General features: G+C 44.5%; 1 protein-coding gene across 1 annotated transcript in view; it reads right to left on the bottom strand.

Annotated features, from left to right (window-relative positions):
• DUSP16 (dual specificity phosphatase 16) overlaps positions 1-21,233 on the bottom strand; it is a 98,831-nt gene that overhangs the window by 16,632 nt on the left and 60,966 nt on the right. Inside the window, exon 4 of the mRNA XM_073315620.1 lies at positions 5,936-6,099. Within this exon, the coding sequence (XP_073171721.1) occupies positions 5,936-6,099 (164 nt within the window). The remainder of the gene's footprint in view (positions 1-5,935; positions 6,100-21,233) is intronic.

The following is a 21,233-nucleotide window of genomic DNA, read 5'->3' as shown; positions in this document are numbered from 1 at the left end:
AGTGGTCAGTCAGGGGCATGCAATCCTAATGGCTGCCTCAGAGAAAGTTCTTCTGCTACTTGTCACTAAGTTTGGTTCCCTTCCTTCCTTCCAGCAGAGAGTCCTCACTTTCATCCACTTGGAACATTTTTTTAAAATGATCCGTCTCTTCTATATTGCTCTCCCTATACGCATTCTCTCAACAGTCAGATCCTGTTCACAGAAGCGGTGAAAGTGGTCCTTTGATCTAGGCAGGATCAAACACTGGAGGTTCTTATCACTGTGAGCCCTCTTCTAACCTCTTCAGTGGAACGTAGTGCCTCACGTGTCCCTCACAGTTAGTATTAGCAGACTGCCAGAAAATTGAGGTTCTCAGGAAAGCTAAATGAAGGCTGTTGGCATCTCCCACCACAGAGAAGGAAAGTCTCTTTCTGCTGCTAAATCACCTGGGAAGGTGTCAGTGGGATTCCAGAGGTAGAGATCTTCTTTTTGCTCTCACAGCTACATAGACAAGGCAGAAAAGACTACAGATATTCAAGGTGAAAGCCATGGTATAGACTTGTCAGAAGAGGCTAGTGACCAGAACAATAAGCATCCAAGGGCCATCAATACCCTTAAAACTACCTAGTTATTGCAGTGTAAGCCCCGTCAGAGATGCCTAGTTCACAAAAGGAGGCTTCCACCTTTTGTTCAGAGAGAAAGAAAAAGTATGATGGATAAATAGGTCTGAGATCATAAGATGCAGCTTTGCCCTGGACCTGATAAGAAACCCAAAAGACAGGTTCCTAGTTTCTGCTAGAACTCCTAGCAAACTGATAAATGAAGAAATTAAATAATCTGTCCAGGACTGGGACAGAAGAACCAACTGTGGGGGAGAGAGATTCTGTAGACTTTATTCTACCTTTTATGTGACTCTCCAAAGGAAATGGAAAGTGGATGGTGATTTTAGACATGAATTCCCTCAACAGATAGATGGAGAAATGCAGGATTTGATGGAATTCTAGGGTCCTACTCTAACTGTAGTCATGGACAACTGAAGGACTGATCAATATAGCGGCCACATACCTTTACATCAAGATCAGAAATTCTCATTGCATGGTCCCCTGCTTCTGCTGAACAAAAAAAGAGCCACCCAGGGCCCCCACAGACAGCCACTGTGGTTATAGCAACCCCTCCACTCTGACAGGATTCACTCCCCTTCCCCCACACCCATTTCTCATCAAAGTTAACCCAAGCTTTGTCCTTGCTGATGGATTCCTTCAACAAGTAGTTGCTGAACCGACTAGAGGGGATGCCATTTTAGATTTGGTCTTGGTGAGTAATGAGGACCTCATAGAGGAAATGGTTGTAGGGGATAATCTTGGCTCAAGTGATCATGAGCTAATTCAGTTCAAACTGAATGGAAGGATTAACAAAAATAAATCTGCAACTAGGGTTTTTGATTTCAAAAGGGCTGACTTTCAAAAATTAAGGAAATTAGTTAAGGAAGTGGATTGGACTGAAGAATTTATGGGTTTAAAGGTAGAGGAGGCCTGGGATTATTTTAAATTAAAGCTGCAGAAGCTATCGGAAGCCTGCATCCCAAGAAAGGGGAAAAAATTCATAGGCAGGAGTTGTAGACCAAGCTGGATGAGCAAGCATCTTAGAGAGGTAATTAAGAAAAAGCAGAAAGCATATAGGGAGTGGAAGAAGGGAGGGATCAGTAAGGAAAGCTACCTTATTGAGGTCAGAATATGTAGGGATAAAGTGAGACAGGCTAAAAGTCAAGTAGAGTTGGACCTTGCAAAGGGAATTAAAACCAATAGTAAAAGGTTCTATAGTCATATAAATAGGAAGAAAACAAAGAAAGAAGAAGTGGGACCGCTAAAAACTGAGGATGGAGTGGAGGTCAAGGATAATCTAGGCATGGCCCAATATCTAAACAAATACTTTGCCTCAGTCTTTAATAAGACTAAAGAGGATCTTAGGGATAATGGTAGCATGATAAATGGGAATGAGGATATGGAGGTAGACATCACCATATCTGAGGTAGAAGCGAAACTCAAACAGCTTAATGGGACTAAATCGGGGGGCCCAGATAATCTTCATCCAAGAATATTAAAAGAATTGGCACAAGAAATTGCAAGCCCATTAGCAAGAATTTTTAATGAATCTGTAAACTCAGGGGTTGTACCGTATGATTGGAGAATTGCTAACATAGTTCCTATTTTTAAGAAAGGGAAAAAAAGTGATCCAAGTAATTATAGGCCTGTTAGTTTGACATCTGTAGTATGCAAGGTCTTGGAAAAAATTTTGAAGGAGAAGGTAGTTAAGGACATTGAAGTCAATGGTAAATGGGACAAAATACAACATGGTTTTACAAAAGGTAGATCGTGCCAAACCAACCTGATCTCCTTCTTTGAGAGAGTAACAGATTTTTTAGATAAAGGAAACGCAGTGGATCTAATTTACTTAGATTTTAGTAAGGCGTTTGATACTGTGCCACATGGGGAATTATTAGTTAAATTGGATAAGATGGGCATCAATAGGAAAATTGAAAGGTGGATAGGGAATTGGTTAAAGGGGAGACTACAACGGGTCCTACTGAAAGGTGAACTGTCAAGTTGGAGGGAGGTTACCAGTGGAGTTCCTCAAGGATCAGTTTTGGGACCAATCTTATTTAATCTTTTTATTACTGACCTGGGCACAAAAAGTGGGAGTGTGCTAATAAAGTTTGCAGATGATACAAAGCTGGGAGGTATTGCTAATTTAGAGAAGGACAGGGATACCCTACAGGAGGATCTGGATGACCTTGTAAACTGGAGTAATAGGAATAGGATGAAATTTAATAGTGAGAAGTGTAAGGTCATGCATTTAGGGATTAATAACAAGAATTTTAGTTATAAGCTAGGGACGCATCAACTAGAAGTAACGGAGGAGGAAAAGGACCTTGGAGTATTGGTTGATCATAGGATGACTATGAGCTGCCAATGTGATATGGCTGTGAAAAAAGCTAATGTCGTCTTGGGATGCATCAGGAGAGGTATTTCCAGTAGGGATAAGGAGGTTTTAGTACCGTTATATAAGGCACTGGTGAGACCTCACCTGGAATACTGTGTGCAGTTCTGGTCTCCCATGTTTAAGAAGGATGAATTCAAACTGGAACAGGTACAGAGAAGGGCTACTAGGATGATCCGAGGAATGGAAAACTTGTCTTATGAAAGGAGACTCAGGGAGCTTGGCTTGTTTAGCCTAACTAAAAGAAGGTTGAGGGGAGATATGATTGCTCTCTATAAATATATCAGAGGGATAAATACCAGAGAGGGAGAGGAATTATTTAAACTCAGTACCAATGTGGACACAAGAACAAATGGATATAAACTGGCCACTAGGAAATTTAGATTAGAAATTAGACGAAGGTTTCTAACCATCAGAGGAGTGAAGTTTTGGAATAGCCTTCCGAGGGAAGTAGTGGGGGCAAAAGATCTATCTTGCTTTAAGATTAAACTCGATAAGTTTATGGAGGAGATGGTATGATGGGATAACATGGTTTTGGTAATTAAATATTCATGGTAAATAGGCCCAATGGCCTGTGATGGGTTTTTAGATGGGGTAAGATCCAAGTTACCCGGGAAAGAATTTTCTGTAGTATCTGGCTGATGAATCTTGCCCATATGCTCAGGGTTTAGCTGATCGCCATATTTGGGGTCGGGAAGGAATTTTCCTCCAGGGCAGATTGGAAGGCCCTGGAGGTTTTTCGCCTTCCTCTGTAGCATGGGGCACGGGTCACTTGCTGGAGGATTCTCTGCTCCTTGAGGTCTTCAAACTACAATTTGGGGACTTCAATAGCACAGATATAGGTGTGAGGTCTTTTTTAGGAGTGGTGGGTGAAATTCTGTGGCCTGCATTGTGCAGGAGGTCAGACTAGATGATCATAATGGTCCCTTCTGACCTAAATATCTATGAATCTATGAATCCTTGAAGATTACACATAGAACAACTGTGCAAGTGCTCTCCTCCCTTTACAGGCATTAAATTATTGCAAGTGTGGAGAGGAGCTTCTTTTTTCCCCTCCAGGATTATTCACTGGCTAGGGGCCACTATAGGCATATCAAATGGCAAACATTTAGTGCCTCAGAACCAGATGGATAACATGAGAGCAAAAGTTCTGTCCCTCATCCTGAATGCAGGGACATTGATCAGGAACCTGATGGGGGCTGCTCAGCTGGACTTTGTCATGTCTGGACATGACCGTCCTTGGGGACCAGAATAGCATTGTGTATTTAAAATAATCAGAATAGAAAATAAAGCTTCTTGGAGACGTTCTATGGGTTTGTGGCAAGGGAGAAAAGAAAAATCTTTGATTTGTACTGTCCTGGGGACACTAAGAATATACATGCTAAGAAAAATGATAAATTGCTCGGACATCCACCAAAAATAAGTCGGGTCTAAACTGCTGGCTTGTTGCACAGTAAAATATGTGCAAGTTTTAAAAGAAATATCTGAAGTGAATATAATCGCCATGGACTAACCTCCATACAGGCTGCTTTCTTTATGTGCTGTGGAAAAAAGTATCTAGTAAATTGTCTGTACTGCAAGGACTCCATTAAAATAATGGGTCTAAAAAGCCATGAACAATACCTTATTAAAAACAGACTGGAAAGCAGAGAGAAACAGAAGGAACTGGAAAGAATCTAATTATGGTAAAGGGATCTGAATGTGATAGAATTACAAGCCTGTTAAGACTGGAACAAGAAATGTCTTCACACACAAGTTTTTACATATGCATATGAAACTGGACATTCCCTACTTGGGTGAAGAACTAACATGTTGTGGGGTGGGAGTGGAGGAACCTTATGTGGGTCTTAGATAGTTCTCAGAGCTCAGTATTTAAACACCTTGTAAACAGCAGCTGTCAAATGGGAATAAACTGGAATTTTGAGAAAGAGGGAAGGTCCCCCCCACCCCTTCATTTCAACATTAAAAAAAAGTGATTACCTGGTGAGGTGACAGGAGGGCTGACGCATGAGCCAGGCATGTAGATAGTTGATGTGTACACACAGGGCAACAGAAATTAGATATTGAGGAATCATAGAATATCAGGGTTGGAAGGAACCTCAGGAGGTCATCTAGTCCAACCCCCTGCTCAAAGCAGGGCCAATCCCCAATTTTTGCCCCAGATCCCTAAATGGCCCCCTCAAGCACTGAGCTCACAACCCTGGGTTTAGCAGGCCAATGCTCAAACCAGGAAGCTTTTAGAGAAATCATGAGCCTGCCCCACTGCAAGAACATCATTTAGTTCCCCAACAGAAGGTGTAATTGGCTATTTTAAAGACACTGCAGGGCTGCTGATTTTAGGAAAGCAGCAAAGGAACAGCGATCTATTAACCTTATTTATACTTGTGATCAGTGTTTTACCATGATTACAGTGCTATAGTACGGATGAATTTAAAAGGCCCAATGGACTGTCTAAGACTGTATATTTTACAAAGGTGACTTTAAAGAAAGATACGCGCAGTAATATCTCCTTACAAGATGCCCAGTGTTTCAAACAGATTTTTCCTAGTACTTATAGAAAATACATGAAATAACACAATTTTTTTTGTCCTGTAGTTGCCATCAGTACACTTGTGTTCATAACTTGTATGTTTTCCAGAAGAACTAGTTGGAGCCACACATGAAGCCTGTTCAACTTCTGCAGTGAGAGATTATTAAATTTTCCATTGGTTGATAGATTGCTGAAGTAGGCATCACATAGCTGATTGAGGTTAAGCCACACAAGGCTGTCAGTTGCATTTACTCTAGGTGTTTTGCATTTGTACTGCTGCAACATCACAATGCACTCACAAAAAACACTGAGACGCAATTATTTCAGAAAGCGTGATCTGTATATTTTTTTGTTTTGTTTTTAAGCAACTCTTTCCACTCCTGAAAACTACACATCCATGGCCGTAAATAATAATTTCAAAGTACCCACCTTGTTGAGGACATCTCGCTGGCAACCAAGGTAAAGATGAGGCAGGATTCTGGTTGGACCAATGTTGGAGACAGGTAAGCAAGGTTGAGAAATACAAGTAGGGACTAGAACAGATTTTCCTTCACAGAGGCCAGGGAAACAGCTGGAGAATTCAGCAAACCCACCTAAGAAAAGCAAAAACCTGAGTTTCAGTGCAGTGGGGAGAGTGTAAGACAAAGCCATGTAAAAGTATTTTAGCGTACCCCCAATATCAAACACAAAAAATTATTCTGGGGGTGGGAGGCGGTGATGGGATGCAGCTGGCAAACCCTAGAGAAGCAAGTTGATAGAGCTGCATGTGCGTCTTTTCCAGAGTTGCTGTGACTGCCAAGTTCAGTATGTAATCCAGCACAGAGTCTTGCTTCATATGCCCCCCACCAATGATATAACGATCTAAAAGAAGCCTGAAATGTTTCTTCTCTTCATTACCTCAAAAACTTGAGGTACTTCTCAATATTTACTTGTGGAATGGAGACAACACCCCCTACCCCCCCAAAGATATCCGATCACTTAGAATTAGCAATGACATTGTCCCTTTTCCCTTGAGCCAAGGCTTTAATAATTCTCCTTTCCATTGCTGTGACAGCGATTGCAGTGAAGAATGTGTCATCAGTACAGGGTTTTTAAAAGTGTTAAAATGCATTGTTAGCTGAATGAACACTGACTGCAGAATTTTTCGTCATCCTAGCCTTGTGCCCCAACAAAAAAATTCAGCCAGTCTCCCTGTAGACCTTACGTTTCAAAGCTGCAACAAGTAGAAACTTCGGTCTTTAAAAAAAAAAAAAAAAAAAAGAAAGAAAGAAAAAATTAAAATCTAGATTCTGGGATTCTCCTGGCAGCTGGTCAGTAAAAAATAACACGAACCTTGAATAAGTGGTCTCTCAATCATTCTGGTTAATGCTTTAGATTCTCTTCACATTATGGTTATCGTAGTATTTTTATTGAAGTTTTCCCCTCATTGCATTATCACATGTATAGACTGGCTGCTAGTGTTTTAGCCACAGTATTGTTTAAGTCTGCTCAAAGAAGATCTATCTGATGCTAGGACTAAAATCCCAGAGGTTACCACGGACCTGTCTACACTAGCATTCCCACCAATAATGTAGCTCTGCTGGAAGGAAATACGAAGATAAATGCTAGTGCAGACAAAGGTTAAGATGGTTAGCCACAAACATATAAGCACAGTTCAAGATCGATTCCTTTCTCCTGTGTGGACAGGTTTCCCCTGAGAACTGTGTTAGTGTTAAAAAGCCACGCTATATGCTCCATCTGCACTGACCTTACAGAGTTTAAAAATCATGATTCAACATAGTTGTTGGCAAACATGTGCTAGCAAAATCTGGCTAGCTAGCATGCTAGAAACCAAATTAAACTAAAGCATGGGCTTTTTACTCTCATGCCTCATGAACAATTTACATATTACCATTAAAAAGTACCCAGCCACTTATTCAGTGCACATGTTTATTTGCCAATGCTATTCAAAATTAGACAGTAAGTATGATACAAATCAAGATAAGAGTCTCCAGTTCTCTCCCCATGGGATCTTATACAGAATTACAAGTAGGGAAAGTAGAGAGAAAATCCTAAACAGATTATAATTATAAATGCCCCTAAATCCTTTGTATCTAGAAAATAGAGTATTAATGTGCTAAATATACCAAACACTACAAACTGCAGTAACAGGTAACAAAAAAATAAAGTAATTCACAAAATTATACTGTTTTTGACAAAAAGCTTGTCCTGCCACTGTCTGAGTTGTATCTGTTCTCTGGATATATAGGAATTGAGTCTCTACTGCTGGCAGGTCTGACATCTTTTACCAAAATTTAGGGCATGGCTACACTTGCGAGTTAGAGCGCATTAAAGCAGCCCCGGGTGCCCTAACTCATGACGCATCCACACTGGCAAGGCACGTAGAGCGCCCGGACTCCGCGGCTGGAGCGCTCCTGGTACTCCACCTCGACGAGAAGCATAACGCTTGATGCGCCCTGGCTTGAGCGCCACAGCCGCAGTGTGGATGCCCTGGTCTATTAATGCGCTCTGATCGGCCTCCAGAAGTGTCCCACAATGCCTGTTCTAGCCACTCTGGTCATCACTTTGATCTCTACTGCACTTCCCTCGGGTGACCAACAGTCAGACCCGCCCTTTAAATTCTCTGGGAATTTTGAAAATCCTCTTCCTGTTTGGTCAGCAAGGCCAGGAGTGTTCTCAGCGAATCTTTCCAGGTGACCATGCCTCCAGGTGATCTCCAGTATGGAGCAATGGCGGGGTGTTGGACCTCATCAGTATTTGGGGGGAGGAAGCTGTCCAGTCCCAGCTGTGCTCCAGCTGTACGAATTACGATACCTTTGGGCAGATATCAAGGGACATGTTGGAAAGGGGCCATGACCGGGACGCACTGCAGTGCAGGGTTAAAGTAAAGGAGCTGCGGAATGCCTACCACAAAGCCTGCGAGGCAAACAGCCACTCCGGTGCTGCCCCCACGACCTGCCTTTCTAGAAAGAGCTGGACGCGACCCCACCTCCTCTCTGAGTACCACCATGGACACTTCAGAGCCCAGTTCAACAAGGCAGGACGAGGAGGAAAGCGGGAACGAGGGTGCTGAGGCGGAGGAAGACACCCTGGAATCCCTAGACGCATGCAGCCAGGACAGTTCTCAAGCCAGGAAGAAGGTAACCAGTCGTGGTGGCCAGTGCTTGGGGAAGAACAAACACCAGAGGGGGTGCCCAGTAAGCGGCTTTTATTTTGGGAAGGAAGTTGTTCAGTGCAGGCTCTTGGGGTGAGGAGGGTTAGGGCTGCATGCTTGCCTAGATGGTGAATAGGGCATTCATGTGTCTCTCACATCATGGTAATCGGCCTCAGTGATCTCATCAAAAGGTCTCATGCAGAAGCTGGGCAATCCGCTGGCACAGGTTCCTTGGCAGTGCTATTGTGCTCCTTGTCCCAGTCAGGCTAACATGTCCATGCCACTGTGCCGTGAGGACCATTGCTGCACACAGGCAAGCTGCACATGGGCCAGGGTGGAAGTCCCATTGTAGTAGAGGACCCTCCCTTGCTTCCCAAGTCACCCTCCTGGAAGTGAGATATCTTCCCAGACGAACTCCTGTGGAAAATGTGGGGAAAGTGTTCAGTATAGGGGCCCCCTGCCGCTGTTGGCTCTCCCCAAGGCACAGGACCCCGGAGGACAGTACAGCCCTGAAACAATCAGTCACCCTTGCCCCTGTGCTTACTCACAATTTTGGGACTCTTGTGGGTTGTGTGTGCTCACTTTGGGATGGGCAATTTCTGCTATTGTGTAGACTGTGCTTGTTTGCTTTAAGTATGGCCGAATCATTGCTCTGTCTGGTGTGAACAATGCTGCCTCTGTTAAGTGTTGCATTTTGCCTTTACAATCTTAAGATCTCAGCCGTCCTTGTAATCAACAGCCGAAAGACTCCAAAGAATTAGGAAGAGGACATGCTGCATGAAGTGACAGAGGATGTGGAAAAAGCTAATGTACTCAATGCTTTTTTTGCCTCTGTTTTCACTAACAAGGTCAGCTCCCAGACTGCTGCGCTGGGCATCACAAAATGGGGAAGAGATGGCCAGCCCTCTGTGGAGATAGAGGTGGTTAGGGACTATTTAGAAAAGCTGGACGTGCACAAGTCCATGGGGCCGGACGAGTTGCATCCGAGAGTGCTGAAGGAATTGGCGGCTGTGATTGCAGAGCCATTGGCCATTATCTTTGAAAACTCGTGGCGAACCGGGGAAGTCCCGGATGACTGGAAAAAGGCTAATGTAGTGCCAATCTTTAAAAAAGGGAAGAAGGAGGATCCTGGGAACTATAGGCCAGTCAGCTTCACTTCAGTCCCTGGAAAAATCATGGAGCAGGTCCTCAAAGAATCAATCCTGAAGCACTTGCATGAGAGGAAAGTGATCAGGAACAGCCAGCATGGATTCACCAAGGGAAGGTCATGCCTGACTAATCTATGATGAGATTACTGGTTCTGTGGATGAAGGGAAAGCAGTGGATGTATTGTTTCTTGACTTTAGCAAAGCTTTTGACACGGTCTCCCACAGTATTCTTGTCAGCAAGTTAAAGAAGTATGGGCTGGATGAATGCACTATAAGGTGGGTAGAAAGTTGGCTAGATTGTCAGGCTCAACGGGTAGTGATCAATGGCTCCATATCTAGTTGGCAGCCGGTATCAAGTGGAGTACCCCAAGGGTCGGTCCTGGGGCCGGTTTTGTCCAATATCTTCATAAATGATCTGGAGGATGGTGTGGATTGCACTCTCAGCAAATTTGCGGATGATACTAAACTGGGAGGAGTGGTAGATACGCTGGAGGGGAGGGACAGGATACAGAAAAACCTAGACAAATTGGAGGATTGGGCCAAAAGAAATCTGATGAGGTTCAATAAGGATAAGTGCAGGGTCCTGCACTTAGGACGGAAGAACCCAATGCACAGCTACAGACTAGGGACCGAATGGCTAGGCAGCAGTTCTGCGGAAAAGGACCTAGGGGTGACAGTGGACGAGAACCTGGATATGAGTCAGCAGTGTGCCCTTGTTGCCAAGAAGGCCAATGGCATTTTGGGATGTATAAGTAGGGGCATAGCGAGCAGATCGAGGGACGTGATCGTTCCCCTCTATTCGACATTGGTGAGGCCTCATCTGGAGTAGTGTGTCCAGTTTTGGGCCCCACACTTCAAGAAGGATGTGGATAAATTGGAGAGAGTCCAGCGAAGGGCAACAAAAATGATTAGGGGACTGGAACACATGAGTTATGAGGAGAGGCTGAGGGAGCTGGGATTGTTTAGCCTGCAGAAGAGAAGAATGAGGGGGGATTTGATAGCTGCTTTCAACTACCTGAAAGGGGGTTCCAAAGAGGATGGCTCTAGACTGTTCTCAATGGTAGCAGATGACAGAACGAGGAGTAATGGTCTCAAGTTGCAGTGGGGAAGGTTTAGATTGGATATTAGGAAAAACTTTTTCACTAAGAGGGTGGTGAAACACTGGAATGCGTTACCTAGGGAGGTGGTAGAATCTCCTTCCTTAGAGGTTTTTAAGGTCAGGCTTGACAAAGCCCTGGCTGGGATGATTTAACTGGGAATTGGTCCTGCTTTGAGCAGGGGGTTGGACTAGATGACCTTCTGGGGTCCCTTCCAACCCTGATATTCTATGATTCTATTAAGTCATGCAGCAGTCCCTTAATGAAAAATCAAAAAGCGTAGGAGTGGCGGAAGAGCGAAAGGAGGGTCCACCAGCAGAATGCGGATCGCCGGCACCAAAGCACGGAGCGGCTGCTAAGCATTATGGAGTGCCAAGCGGACTCGATACAGGCGCTCATAGCCATGCAAGCGGAGCACTTCTGCTCCTGTCCCACCCCTTGCAGCTCTTGTCCCAAAACTCTCTCGTGCCCCCATGTCACCTCCAACCCACTTTACCCAACATCCGGGTTCTTATTGCCACCAGCTGCTTCCAACAACTGTAGCTTCACCACGCAGCCCTGCAAAACTACAACCCTTACCCAACCCCCCTCACCATGCATTTTAGCCAGCCAGAAGTGCAACACTAATTGCACAGCACTCCAGACAGGAAGGCTGAGTATGATCACAGGACATACGCAAATCTGTGATTCTACCGTTCCCACCCCACCCCCTTGCCCTTTCTGTTTCCCAAGCAGTTGTGTTTCTTTTTGATAAATGGAGTTTTTGGCTTTGAAAACATTCTTTATTATTGCATTAAGTAAAAGATACCTTAGCCCAGGAAAGCAACAGGCACTGCAAGTCAGTGCAGCAAATACAAATTCCTACTGACACTGGAAACACTGCACTTCACTCCCGTGCAGGGCACCAGACATTACTGGTGGCTTTCAGTCTCAAATTGCTCCCTCAAGGCATCCCTAATCCTTGCAGCCCTGTGCTGGGCCCCTCTAATAGCCCTATTCTCTGGCTGTTCAAATTCAGCCTCCAGGTGTTGAATCTTTCACCCCTCCCTTCACAAATGTTATGGAGGGTACAGCACAGGGATATAACCGTGGGGATGTTGTCATCGGCCAGGTCCAGCTTCCCATACAGACAGTGCCAGCGGCCCTTTAAACAGCCAAAAGCACACTCCACAGTCTTTCTGCGCCGGCTCAGCCTGTTGTTGAACCGCTCCTTGCTGCTGTCCAGGCTCCATGTGTAGGGTTTCATGAGCCACGGCATTAAAGGGTAAGCAGGGTCTCCAAGGATCACAATGGGCATTTCAACTTCCCCTACAGTGATCTTCTGGTCTGGGAAGAAAGTCCCGGCTTGCAGCTTCCTGAACAGGCCGGCGTTCCAAAAGATGCATGCGTCATGCACCTTTCCGGACCAGCCTGTGTTAATGTCAGTGAAACGCCCACGGTGATCCACAAGCACCTGGAGAACCATAGAGAAATACCCCTTCCAATTAACATATTCGGAGGCTAGGTGGGCTGGTGCTAGAATTGGAATATGCGTGCCATCTATCGCCCCTCTGCAGTTAGGGAAACCCATTTGTGCAAAGCCAGCCACAATGTCATGCACGTTACCCAGAGTCACGGTTCTTCTGAGCAGGATGCAATTAATGGCCCTGCAAACTTGCATCAACACGATTCCAACGGTCGACTTCCCCACTCTAAACTAGTTAGCAACCAAATCGGTAGCTGTCTGGAGTTGCCAGCTTCCAGATTGCAACAGCCACCTGCTTCTCCACCGTCAGGGCAGTTCTCAATCTCATGTCCTTGCGCCGCAGCGTGGGGGCGAGCTCCTCACACAGTCCCATGAAAGTGGCTTTTCTCATCCGAAAGTTCTGCAGCCACTGCTCCTCATCCCAGACTTGTATGACGATGTGATCCCACCACTCAGTGCTTGTTTCCTGAGCCCAAAAGTGGCGTTCCACGGTGGTGAGCATGTCCGTGAATGCTACAAGCAATCTTGTGTCATATGCGTTATGTGAGTCGACATCATTGTCGGACTCCTCACTATCAGTTTGTAGTGTAACTAGGCGGACACACCGGCGGCACCTCCTGCTGGTCATCTCAGGGAATTAACATTCCAGCCTCTAGAGCGCCCTCTGTCAGCTGGTGTCTCGCCTTGCTGCTGGCTCTTGTGTCCCTCCCAGGACCCTGGTGCCCCTTAACTGGGCGCTGCCCCCTCGCAGTACCGTCACAGTTCTGGGTCTCCCCCTCCCACCTCAGTCGTAGGCTCCTGCCAGTCACCAGCTAGCTCCCGCTCCCTGGGGCAGACTGCAGTATGAGCCACTCATCACAGGCAAGGTTGGGTTTGGACCTGCTGCCTCTGCCTACCCATGGCTGCCCCTGCAACCCCCATACCTAATAGGCCTTCCCAGGCCTGCAGCCTGGGGCTTTCCTAGGCCAGAGCTCCCCAGCTCCGTTGGCCTTTCCCCAGCCCTGCTCCAAACTAGATCCTCTATTCAGGTTCCTGCAGCCAGGTCCCTCCCTCTCAGAGCTAGAGAGAGAGTGTTCTTCTGTTCCTGGCTTCCCTGGCTTTTATATGGCCCGCTGGGTCTGTTTGGGGCATGGCCCCCAGCTGCGGCTGCTCTGCCAATCAGCCCAGCTTTTCCCCTGCCCCAGCCCTCTCCCAGGGCTATTTTAAACCCCTCTGGGCCCGAGCGGGTGTCCAGTAGCTACAGTAGCTTGAGGAGTAATTTGACTGCTATTTGTGATGTGTTGGTGAGACCATCAGCATATTCCTCAGCAGTTCGGGATCCATTCCTACAGCACGCAGTACAAAAAATGTTGAAAGATGGCACCAAATGTGGACAGAAGCACAGGGACTGCTGGGATGCAAAGCGATGCATCATGGGGTGTTGGGACAGGACCCAGAATGCCCTGCACCCCACCCACCGCCCTCTTCCCACAAGACACAGCGTCAGAATGGGAAGAGTGCTCTGTGGGATAGCTGCCCATAATGCACCGCTCCCAATGCCGCAAAGGTGGCCACGTCAGTGCGCTTGCAGCTGACAGTGTGAACACACGGCAGCGCTTTCCCTGCTGCGCTCTCTAAGGGCTGGTTTAACTCACAGCGCTCTACATCTGCAAGTGTCGCCAGGCCCTTAGTTTAATAAAAAAATTAAATCCCATCTACTTCAGATTTTCAAAGCATTTCCGTGTCTTACAATGCAGTCACATTCTTAACAGCTCCTATGTATCTGAAAAGCAAAATATGTCTGGCAAAATCCAAAAGTAACTCAGCAGGACAAAATACTATGGGAAACAATTCTATTTACAGATTTATCTATCCCTTTACCCAGAGAGAAGTCTCCCTTTTGTTATGTTAGGAAGAGAGTATTAGCCAAAGATCTCAATCAATCAGTCTTCAATAACTGAGCGCTAAACGTTAGTCTCCAAAATATTATTCTTTACGCCAAATGACTTGCCGGTAACAAGCTCAGCTGAAGAGAGATTTACATTAGAAGAGTTTCATTGATGGTATTCCCTTAGGGCTTGTCTACGCTGGCAAGTTTCTGTGCAGTAAAGCAGCTTTTTGCGCTCAAACTGCAGACATGCGTACACACTGCCAAGCCACTTTGTGCGCAGAAACTCCTCAGTTGCAGTGCTGCAAAAAAGCCACCGCAACGAGAGTCATAAGGCTATTTGCGCAAAGGCTCCAGCGCTCTATTGCCAGTGTAGACACTTGATTGCTTTCTGCGCAGTAATTGGCCTCCAGAGCTATGCCACAATGCCTCAAATGACCGTTCTGCTCATTGTTTTGAACTTGGCTGCCCTGGAGACATACACTCCTCCCCCGTTTCTGACAGCCGTTGCTGATGTCAGGGTTTCCCTCTCCCGTTGCCTCAGGACTGGTTGCTTCCTGCCGCTGTCTGAACATACAAGACAGCATGCTGACACACACTCTGTCCACCAAAACACACTGTCTCTCTCCCCCCTACATACACTCACTCACTCTTCCCGCCCACCCCCGCACACACTTCAGTTGCAAAGCAGCTGGCAATGTAGTAGGATGCCCATGGAACAATGGGATTGGGAAACCTGCATCATGTGATGCTGGGCCCGCCCCATGGGGCATTGCAAACCCTTCCCAAAGCACCCTGCAGCCAGTTCAACATAAGCTACCATAATGCACTGCTGTCTTTGCTGTTGCAAGAGCGGCTAACATGGATGCGCTCCAGCGTCACAAGGAGCACAGAGTGGACACGCAACAGCAGTTTAATTCCAGCGTGTTGATAAAAGTGGTATAACTTGTGGCCCGGAAACTTGCCAGTGTAGACATACCCTTAGCCTCCAGCAGCAAGTTCCAGCCATGAGTGGATGAGGAAAATAATTCAGTCATCCACTTGGAGTAGGGGGAAGAAAAGCAAAGCATTCATGGTTTCAGTGTTTTCAAGAGTTCCTATTAGTTAGGCTCCCATCCCAGATAATTCCTATTTTACTCTACTTCATCTCCATTCTGGAGAAGAGAGATTCATTGTCCTTTGACTAATATGTTGAGCAATGCATTGTGGACTAACTGTGGCCCTTTCCAAATAATTTACAGAGTTCTTAACGTGTACCAGATATTGCTTTAACTCTTCCCTCTTATGAAAAGAGATTCTTGAATATTTAGTCACTTATGTGGCAGGTCAAGACTTTTAGATGTAGCTGATTTAAGATGTTGTAGGGCCAGAGTCTCAGCAGCCCACCTGAAAGGAGAAGGAAGATTAAACAAAGTCAAACTATCGTCTTCTACTTCTGATGATGCTTCCAATACTTCCTCTGGGATACTATTCCCTAGTCTAATAGAGCTTATCATTAGGGAGACACCCTCACTCTCGCCCCGAGTATCCAGATACCACTGACATTCTGTTAATGGACTCTCCCTACACCCAGTCTCATGTCAGAGACCTTTCAGTTCCTTTAAATGTTTTCCTAATTCTTGCATTGTACATCACTGCCTGATTCTGTCCCACTGGCATCAGTGGGAGCCTATGATGGGGTACATAGACTCCACACTAACCAAGAAAGGGTTAACAAGAGTCAGAGAGGCCCAATCAGCCCCACCTTGTTACAGGTGTGACATGCCAAGTCCGGAGGGAGGAGTTAAAAGAGGAAGATTCCAGCCCAGTAGTGGCTGACTGTGAGAGGACCTTTTAGGCTAGCTTCACAAAGCAAGGCCCAGCGCCAAACCAGAGCCTCTAAAGTCTCAGAGCCTCCTGAGGGCAGACAGGCAGGCCTGGTGCAGGACCTTTATGTTTCTTTTGTTCCCCTGAACTAGTTTGGTTCCCATTTTGGGGGTGGATCTGCAGAAGAGAGTCAACCTAGGAATAGGCTGTGAGAAGAGCCTTGCTGTGGACTATGGTAGGAAGCAGCCAAGGGATACAGAAGAGAGGGTCTGAAGAAACAGACTCTCTCTTTTTCCTGGTCTGGAATCCAGAGCAGAGTGTGGGCCTGGGCTCCCCTCTGGGCACACCTAAGGCAGTGGTGCAAAAAGCCTGGAGCCAGTTGCTGGAAGGCCCACAAAGCCTGAAGTTGGGCTGAAGCTCAAGGGCTGCCAAAGGAGAAGCCACTATGTCCTGCCCAGCCATGAGGCGGTGTGCCTGTGGTGAGTACACTCTTCTACAGAGCCACTGCCTTCAAAGGGTGTGAGAACCAATCCTTATTTCTTAATTACTTTGTCTACCTTTAATGTGCCACACTCCTTTAAAGTCAGATGCAACATCTTAATGAATGTGTCTTTAGTTCCCTTCTGTTAAATACCTTCTGTTTTTCCTTCCCCACAACAGCAGAGACCAATTCAAACAGCAGCCATTATCCACACAAACACAGCCTCAATAAAGTAAAACTATTGACAGCTGTCACGAGGAAATGCAACAATTTCAGTTTAGACTTTCTGATCCAAATATAGAGCATAGTATCAAGAACTCGAAACAAATAATATCTATCTGTACCATAACTTTAAGCTGCAACATAGGAGTGAAACTAAATTCCAGCCCAAAGATCTGGCACCGTCCATACTTTTGTTAGCTGATTTTTGACATCAGAAATACTGAATCATAATACTGAAGTTTTACATAAAAATGTTCCGATAGTGAAAAAGTATCCCATCTTGTTTCAAGCATCTCTGGCTGTAAAGCTTGGTTGAGTTCCATACTAGAGTACCTGCAGGCTGAAAACTAGCATGCCCCTAATATAAGCATCTTCCTATGCAAGAACAGAGCTTTAGTTAATGATACTACCTACTGTCTTGCTGTAAAGGTAACTGGAAAACTAACTTAGTGGACAGATGAGGACACAAAGCACAAACCCTGCCTTCGAAAAGAATCACACATTCAAGCTTACTGGGGAAGAAATAGATTTTTTTTTTTTATAACATGTGCATCACCTTTCTGCCAAGGCAAACTTAATCTCTAAATCATCTCCATAACTACTTAAATTGGAACTAGGCTAGTGGCAAGATCAGATTTGCAGCACCCTGCTGTTTGTTTTAGGAAGAGAAAATGTGCTTTTCTTTTGGCACTCATTTCTAAACAACACCCATTCTCCACTACCACTCCAGCCCTTGCAAATAGTAAATCAATCACATGGGCATGTTGAAACTGTAGCAAGATCTACAGGTCATTATCAGAGCTAGTAGTTTTAACAAAGTTTCACTGAAGCTTTTGATAAACTTAACTGGGCCTAGGTCCTAACCTTCTAGGCAAGTTTTGGTAAATCTCAGTTCACCTTCTAGCCAGGGGTGCCTAAACCACAAGGATAATCCTCTGTTTGAAATATCTGGCAAGCTATTCTTTGTAGCCCTAGCAATCAGGGCAACTGCCAAATGCACAATGGACTGGAATTAGAGAGACTGAAAAAGTCAAGAAGAACTTTGAAATATTTGTTTTTAAATAGCCTTATTGAGCCATTCAGGTTCTTCTGTGCTTTATTGTGAAATTGGAATCAAACAACTTGGTCTTTTGACTTTCAACAAAACAAAGCCTCTTCTCTTCTATTTGTTTTAAAACTATGGACGGGGGGGCAGAAGGGGAGAATTTCCTAAAAGTATAAACTGTGCGCTATTTTCATTCTCTTTTCAAAACACAACCAATAATCCCTCCAATAAGTGCAGAAATTTGAAGGTCTTTTTAAATGAAGGTTTTGAAAGATTACCTGTGCCCTGCAAATAAAAATATGGTAACACAGATAAGTTCACCTCATGTCAAACTAAATGGCAAACTGTTTCTATTCATCAAAGCTAAATTGCAATTTCTTATTTACTGTATGAAAAAATGATTGCCAGTTCCAAGGGAATACTTAATGTCAATTATTGTACTGTCAAAGTGGCTTTTCACTGCAACCTATTTGCAGAGTATGTACAGACAGTGAGATGCATAATGGAGTTCACTTTTCAGCTCCAAATAATTGCAAAAATGTCACTCAGCCTTGGCAATTTTCTTTTTTGGTTTGGAGAAAGGTCTGGTCCTATAGAAGAAGATATTAGATGTCCAAAAAAAAAAAAATTCTGGTAAATGGATGTTGACATTAAAGTCAGTTGGACTGTACCTATCTGAAAAAAATAATCCACTATAGTTCAGCTTTTTGTTTTGGCTCTGTAAACTTATTAACGGAGTTTAGAAGATACAACTCTACAAGAAATTACAATTAGACATAATTGGCTAAACCTAAATCAATTCATTAGGTAGCTTGTTAGAATGAACTGGATTCTCCTCAATGAGTTCACAGTTTTAAATAAACATCAACATCTGTTCATTTTAGGTAGCGGTCAGCGCACTCAACACATATTGATGTACCACAGTGCATTCTAGTGCAGACTTGTTTAGTTCATTACTTGTGGCTATGATTCTCAAATGGAGTTTCTATGAAACTACGTTATGGTGCCAAAAGCCTTCAGTGGTTTAGCAGCCCAAAATGCTTGTGGGTGGCAGAAAACACAGTGTGCTCCCCCCCCCCGATCTTTACTGTAAAGCCAGCTTTCCTTGCATACATGCCTCCACTTCCATTCACAGACTTCTGCCAAAATCCAGTCTCCTATTTAATTACCCTGTTGCTATGGATCTGAAAAGTGGTGGCTGCTCAACCTCCCTTTGATCAAAGGGACTCAAGATTCCTAATACAGTTTATATGTGTTATGATTGTTAAGGAATCCTAATACCAGAGGCGTTTCAGCTCCCTTCCTAGCTAACTCAGGAAACAATATAGGGCCAAACCTAGAAGGGATAAAGTTTTCACAAACTCCTTCAGGCGGAGTTATTTTCCTGTTCAAATTCATTATCATCTCGGCACAGAGAGAGGCCTGCACCACACACCTCGACCACGGGGTACCCAAACGATGGGAAAGTTGGCACGGCTAATTGTCACAACTAGTTTGTAGGAGAAAAAACTGAGACAGGTCCTTAAAACTGCTTTGTTTAACATGCAAAGACTGACTAGGCATAGAGACAGAGCTACTCTCACAATCCTAGAATTTTGGTCCCGCCAGGTCAGAATGGGGTAGTTTGATAACATTGGGAAAAATATTGTTGGTTGCTGCTGCAGATACTATATCAGTTCTTGTGGCACCTTAGAGACTAACCAATTTATTTGAGCATGAGCTTTCGTGAGCTACAGCTCACTTCGAGTGAGCTGTAGCTCACGAAAGCTCATGCTCAAATAAATTGGTTAGTCTCTAAGGTGCCACAAGTACTCCTTTTCTTTTTGCGAATACAGACTAACACGGCTGTTCCTCTGAAATATATCAGTTCTGTAGACAGAGAATTTCCCTTCTCCAGGGCCACCAAACCAGCATCTTTGACTAAAGAGAGACAATAACCTCTATTATAGAAAAAGATTCTCCTAGGTTCTGGATCTATGATCTGGATTTGTAAAGTACAAATCACAGAAATGTGTAACTTAAATACTCTATCAGTACAATCTAATACCCATTTCAACCATTCAAAATGGAATCCTACTGCAAAGGCATTTTAAACTACGAAAAGAAAATGAGAAGCTTCCTCTCCGCAGACTGTGTTCCAGTGCCTTATTTTGAGTATTCACACCTTAGTTCCTTCAGCTGGATCAAGCTAGGCCTTCATACACACTTCAACGGGTGTGCTGATGAAAGATAACCAGGAAGATTTCAGCAAAAATTTAAACACTAGCAGGTTCTGATTAAAAATACTTAATTTACATAGTATGTTTGCTGAGAGAAGCTCAAAAGCCCTTTAATAAAGGCTCCTCACCCCATGAGGTAGGTGTTTATCCCCATTTTATATATGGGGAACAAAGACACAGTGATCACACAGGAAGTCCCTGGCAGTCAGTTATAACTCAAGATCCAGATGTCATAACTCTTGGTCTCCAGTTACCTTAAACTCCCCATTTTCACCACAAGCACCAGCTACTCATCTTCAGTTTTAAGTCCATAACTGGGTTAGCCCTGCCCTAACTCCTCTCTTACCTGGTCATAAGTGGTCAATCTCTGCTCCTGCTCAGCCAGTGATGCCAGCCTTCATTGCCCAGCAGTCCAATTTCACTGTTGCCCCTTCTCCCATGCAGTCCCTTTGGCATGGAAGGAAGTTCCTGTGAAGTTTCTGTAAAGTTCCACAAGACCACTACGCTATCCTCTTTCAAATCTTTCTGAAAAACTCACCTCTGCTGTGATGCCTAGAAAATACTCAACAATGAGTAGGCAGCTGGAGGGCTGTCATCGCTGATGGTTACACTAATCAGAGTAGTCTAGCTGTTACCTTGCACTCCCACTGTCTCTTGTATCCATCTTTTACAATCTAAGCGTGTGACAATAAACAATTCTTTGGGGGCAGAATTAGTCTTTTCAATGAATGCATGCATCGCATAATAGGGCCCTGTCCTGAACTCAGACTTCTAGATATAACTACAATTCAAATAAATCATTAACCACTAGATAATCCTTCCTCCTAACATCCCTTTAAAGTTACTTTGAGAAGATTAATTACTTAATGCTCTCAAGTGCTTTAGGGACACAACAACTGAAATTTTCCCATAAGTGTCTAAAGGTGAGTGCCCTCTTTAAGTGAGTTGAAAACATGGACAAAGCACAAGAAAGCAAGAGTCGTGCATGTGTGTGTGTGGGCAGATGTGTGTTTTAATATCTTATCTCCTCACAAACCAAAATATTCCTTATTTTTGAGACTGTCAGGAAATTGAACTTGAAATATGAAAAGTTAGTAAGAAGAACAGACAGTTCCACTCCTCACTTAATTTACTCCTCACACTTCTGTCAAAAAGGAGCAACATCACAAGCTCTGAAGGGAGCCCAATGCAGTTCTCCTCTGCCAAAAATCTGGTAGAGGAGC

Source organism: Lepidochelys kempii, chromosome 1 (assembly GCF_965140265.1).
Source record: "Lepidochelys kempii isolate rLepKem1 chromosome 1, rLepKem1.hap2, whole genome shotgun sequence".
In the NCBI taxonomy this organism is placed as follows: domain Eukaryota; kingdom Metazoa; phylum Chordata; order Testudines; family Cheloniidae; genus Lepidochelys; species Lepidochelys kempii.
Note: the sequence above shows the minus strand (reverse complement) of the source record. Positions and strands in the feature narration are given on the sequence as shown.